At 35.1% G+C, this 5,185-nt stretch overlaps 1 protein-coding gene across 4 annotated transcripts; it reads left to right on the forward strand.

Annotated features, from left to right (window-relative positions):
• The first annotated feature begins 231 nt into the window (after nucleotides 1-231).
• Nucleotides 232-4,814, forward strand: LOC131017879 (DUF21 domain-containing protein At2g14520-like). Of its 4 annotated transcripts, none has more exons than XM_057946616.1 (11): nucleotides 232-698; nucleotides 1,302-1,378; nucleotides 1,465-1,548; nucleotides 2,301-2,414; nucleotides 2,494-2,580; nucleotides 2,776-2,915; nucleotides 3,016-3,103; nucleotides 3,526-3,599; nucleotides 3,863-3,990; nucleotides 4,076-4,344; nucleotides 4,416-4,814. In XM_057946616.1, the coding sequence occupies exons 1-11, from the start codon at nucleotides 521-523 to the stop codon at nucleotides 4,458-4,460; spliced, it is 1,284 nt and encodes a 427-aa protein (XP_057802599.1). In that variant the 5' UTR covers nucleotides 232-520; the 3' UTR covers nucleotides 4,461-4,814. The 4 variants fall into 4 exon arrangements, 3 of the variants coding, with proteins under 3 accessions (XP_057802599.1, XP_057802608.1, XP_057802614.1); XM_057946625.1 differs by having other exon boundaries at nucleotides 300-698; nucleotides 1,488-1,548; XM_057946631.1 differs by lacking the exon at nucleotides 232-698 and adding an exon at nucleotides 817-892.
• Nucleotides 4,815-5,185: the final 371 nt, after the last annotated feature.

The following is a 5,185-nucleotide window of genomic DNA, read 5'->3' on the forward strand; positions in this document are numbered from 1 at the left end:
TATACATTCCTTAATTTTCGTATCCATTTGTAATGAGAATTGATAAGCAATTAAAGCTAATGATTGATATATAATTTTGGGATGGTATTAGGACTTAAGTCAAATGTAGTGGCTGGCGGTGCCACATCAGCGGAGTGATGCTATTTCAGTTTCAGGAAGAAGGAAAATTATAAAGTAAAAAAAAAAAAAAAAAAAAGGAAGAAGCAGTGAGAAATGATAAAGCTTTGGATGATAAGGATGCAGTAAATAGTTGTATACTTTCTCTCTACCGTTTCTAGATTAGACAAAAAAAAAAAAAAAAACACAACTATAAATACCATTAGAAGGCATTTGAGCAGCAGCAGTAGCATCACGCCCTTCCCTTGGACAAAAGCACAACTATAAATACCATTACTCTCCCGCAAAATCCTGCACTTGTTCATATTCTGCCTGCCACATATATAATTTGTTCAGAATCAGGAGGCGCAAATTCGGCTGAGAAGTTCGCCGGTGGCGGCGAAGCGGTGGTGTGACTGGTTGTATGGCGGTGGAGTACCGATGTTGCGAGGCGGGGTTCTTCATTCGCATTGCGGTTGTGGCTTTTCTCGTGCTGTTTGCTGGCCTCATGTCCGGCCTCACTTTGGGCCTCATGTCTCTCAGCTTAGTCGACCTTGAAGTTCTCGCTAAGTCCGGCACACCCACGGATCGAAAGCATGCTGGTTTGCCTCTTCTTCTTTTTCCACATTTTTAGTGCCTCTTTTTTTTTTTTTTTTTAAATACATAAATTTGTTTTTGGTTGAGTTCGCTGATTCAAGCGCGGCTGGTTAGTTCGATTTTGTTTATTTAGTTAGAAGTTGCAGTTTATGATCAATTTCAACTTTGGGGATTGATGATCGACTTCTGCCTAATTTAGGTATCGTTCCGGAGACTGTTTAACTATTTCTGATGAAGGAAAAATTAATCTGATTAGGCTGTTTTGGAGATTGATTGCGTTTCTTCGTTATTGGCCTACTATATAGCAATTCTAAGCAGAAAAAAAATTATGCATGCTAGAAGATTTGCATGACGGATGAATGCTCCCTGCCGTAGTTTTTGGATGTTAATATTTGGATGCGACCAGATTTTAAATGACGATATCATAAAATATTTTGGCGACCTTGAAATGTATAGTGCTTCTCTTATATTTATGCCTGCTTCGCTGTTTACTTTCCTTTAGCAAACGTGAACTAAGGTATAAATTAATGAAAGTCTGATATAGTTGCTTTATGTTTTGCTGGTCTGGGTTCGTAGTTTCTGTTAAAAATATTTAACTCACTTTGCAGAAAAGATATTGCCCGTTGTTAAGAATCAGCATTTGTTGCTTTGCACACTGCTTATCTGCAATGCTGCTGCTATGGAGGTAATGATAAGTTGAGGTATTCTGCTTTCTAAAGCTAGTTAGTCATTTCAAAGATTATTTGAAGTGCCAGATATTTTACCTTGCAGGCTCTTCCTATTTTCCTTGACAGTCTCATCTCAGCTTGGGGGGCAATCCTGATATCTGTGACATTGATACTTCTGTTTGGTGAGGTAAGGAATTCTTCCAGAGACACTTATTATGAAACTTTGCAGATAATTTACAAAATATGTTGCCCCCACTGTTCACTGACGGATACAGATGAAGAAAAGACAATAGATCTCAATGTATAGCTTCTATGTACCATTTCCTCTCTAGTATCTCAAAAATAGTCTGACAGTGTTTGGTTGTCACCTGCACATGATTTTATCATGCTTATTAAATCACAGGAATATACAAACTTGAAGTTGGATTTTCATTGAATTAGAACAACCAAAACAGAAGGCTGAATGTAAAGTATTTTATAGCTTTCTGTACATGTGATAAAACATATATCTAATCAGAGGTTGTGAGGTGATATAATTGCTCATGGCCTCAAGGAGATTAAAATCTTGCAACTGTCATTAGCTAGCTGAAATATGGACTTGGAATATAAGGCTGGTGCTTGCAACTCTCATAATTAATTGATGGTCAAGCTCAGTCGTGACGGAAACACATCTTAAGCCTTTTTTCCTTGCATCATTCTTAACAAGTTGACAAACAAAACTCACTTGAAGGTGCATTTGAATATTAAATATAAGTAGCTACGTATCATGTGGAAATTGAAAGTAAGGCCAAATGATGATCTGCTGGATTGATATGAAAGCAGATATGTCACACATTACTTTGTTTTATTCCCAGTTTCTTTTCAAGTATTAAGCAAGATAGCAATCTGCAGGACTAAAATGGATTCTTCACAAACTGATTTAATTGTTTGTATTTTCAGATCATCCCACAGTCTGTTTGTTCCAGACATGGGTTAGCTATTGGTGCGACTGTGGCCCCAGTGGTTCGTGTTCTTGTCTGGATCTGTTTTCCTGTTGCATATCCTATAAGCAAGGTACAGTTATATATATTGCTCATTTAAATTTGGCTAATTCCATTAACAATTTTCATGCATATATGTCTCTAACTTCCAGTTGTTGGATTCACTACTTGGCCATGGGCATCGAGCTCTATTTCGACGTGCTGAGTTGAAAACCCTAGTTACTTTACATGGAAATGAGGTACGAGAAATAAAAAATGTTTGGTTTCCATATGATTATCTTAGTTAGTTGTTTTCTTATTCTTTCCTGCAGATGCTCTTTATATAGAATTTTTAGTAAATTTGTTTTGTTGTTTTTGCATATTGCTGTTTTGTTCTATGATATCCTGGAAAAGCTCTGATGTGTACCTTTACTCCACTTGCTGCTTTTATACAGGCTGGTAAAGGTGGAGAGCTCACACATGATGAGACGACCATCATTGCAGGGGCACTAGAACTCGGTGAAAAAACAGCAAGTGACGCAATGACGCCAATATCTGAAATTTTTGCTATTGATATTAATGATAAGCTAGACAGGTATATATTCATGATTTTCTATCAGCAGCTTTAGTAAGCTTTTGTCCTTATCTGAGTTGTAAAATGCTGAACATAGTTGTTTGTGACTGTTATGGTGAAGGGTTTTAGTGAATCTAATTTTGGAGAAAGGACACAGCAGAATCCCTGTCTACTATGAGCAACCCACAAATATCATTGGGCTTATTCTGGTACTTGTTTCATATTCTGTTCAGTTCCATTTATGAACTAGATGTTGTATTTGTATTCTTTGTGAGTTCGGAGACATTTTTCCTTAGGTTTATTTCAGGTGGTTAACAGATCTCTAAGTTCTCTAGGAACTATCCAATACATTGCGGTGTTATTAATCCAATACATTTGTGGTGTCTTTACATAATTAGAACTCATTAGATAGCTATTCTTCATGAATTCTAATTTACTAAAATACTAAAGAAGCATCTTCCTTCCGTCACGCTTCTATGAATTCAATTTTCCTCCTATAGTCCTAACTCCTATTAGCCATCACTGTTACAAAAATTCCTGTGAACAAGTTGAAATTGCTACTCGAGTTATGACTGATTATGAATGATCTGTAATCTGATTTAGTATATTAAACCTTTTCCTAATCTTGTAGGCGAAAAACTTGTTGACGATTCATCCTGAGGATGAAGTCCCAGTGAAAAGTGTCACTATTCGCAGAATTCCAAGGTAGATGAAACTCATCACTATTGCTTCATTGAGTTCTTCATATAGTCTTTTCATGCTCAGATAATTCATGTAGCGTAGAGGTTTGAAATTCATATTCTGTGCTATTAAAAGCACAAACGCTTTATTCTGTTTTGGTAACTTTCTCTTTATTGTCAATTCATGGAAAATCTGGCCTTCTGTTATTTATGAAAGAAACTTTTTTGACATCCTATCCTGCTATAGCTCATCATGATAATTGTTCTTCCATTCGTTATCCTTGTTAGGGTTCCAGAAACTATGCCATTATATGACATCTTGAATGAATTCCAGAAGGGGCATAGTCACATGGCTGTTGTTGTGAGGCAGTGTGACAAGGTTGCGGACAAGCCTCGTAGCACGGATGTTGCAGGAGGTAAGTTTCTTTTGGTTTTCTGATGAAATGCCAAGGTCAAAATGTACATTTATTCAACACTACTCTTCCATGTTTGTGGAAGTAGATGCAGCCAAAGATGTGAGAGTCGACATTGATGGTGAAAAGCCTTGGCCAAATAAAAATGTTAAGCCCAAGAGGCCTCTGCAGAAATGGAAGAGTTTCCCAAACACAGGAAGCAATTCCTTCAAGGGTACACCTAGGAGCAAGAAGTGGACGAAAAACATGTATTCTGATATCCTGCAAATAGATGAAAATCCACTCCCAAAGCTCCCCGAAGAGGAAGAGGCGGTCGGGATAATAACCATGGAAGATGTCATTGAAGAGCTCTTACAGGTAAAGTCAATTATGATGGAAGCACAAGTTTGGATGATTCCCTAATTTGATCTATTGCTTCCTTGTTGCAGGAAGAGATATTCGACGAAACAGATCACCATCTCGAAGATTCATGACAAATCCTATGTAATGTAACATGTGTTGTGTTGATAGGTACTTCTTTAGTGTGGTGTTGATGGCGCGGTTATACTTGGAAGAGGAAACACTTTCTTATTGAGTTGTTTACAAGAATGACTCAACAACTTGTGTGCAGATTGTATGGGATCCTTTTCATTATCTACACTTTTAGATGTATATAGTCGTTGAGCAGTAAAATTTCTTTTACTGTTTGTAATTTTTAGTAGGATTAATTGAAAAAAAAAAAAAACTTTCGGGGGAAATTATTTTATTGTATTACCGAAGTTATTATTACAATAATATTGTTTCGACAAAATATGTTTTAATAAAAAATGGTTAAATATTTTTAAAAATTTATTTATTTAAATTTTTTGATTCAAAATAAAATACTTAGTTTTATTATTTTTCCTATATTGTAGGTTTTTTTATAATTTTTAAATTTTTATTAGTATTTTTTTAGTACAAAAAATATCAAAAAAATAAAAAAGTTTATTAAAAATTGCAGAAAAACTATAATGTGGAGAAATAATAAAATTAGCGAAATCCTTTTTAATTTTAAACCATTTTTTTTAAATAAATTGATTTTTTAAAGTATTTATATAACATCCTAATCTTTCATGTATTTATAAGATGTTTGATTCGTCTAATTTATTGAGATGAATCTTATAAGTTGTTAATTTGTTATGCTAGTTGATTATTTCTATTTCTTTAATATTTTGGATCT

The sequence above is a fragment of the Salvia miltiorrhiza genome, chromosome 1, assembly GCF_028751815.1.
Source record: "Salvia miltiorrhiza cultivar Shanhuang (shh) chromosome 1, IMPLAD_Smil_shh, whole genome shotgun sequence".
NCBI lineage: Eukaryota > Viridiplantae > Streptophyta > Magnoliopsida > Lamiales > Lamiaceae > Salvia > Salvia miltiorrhiza.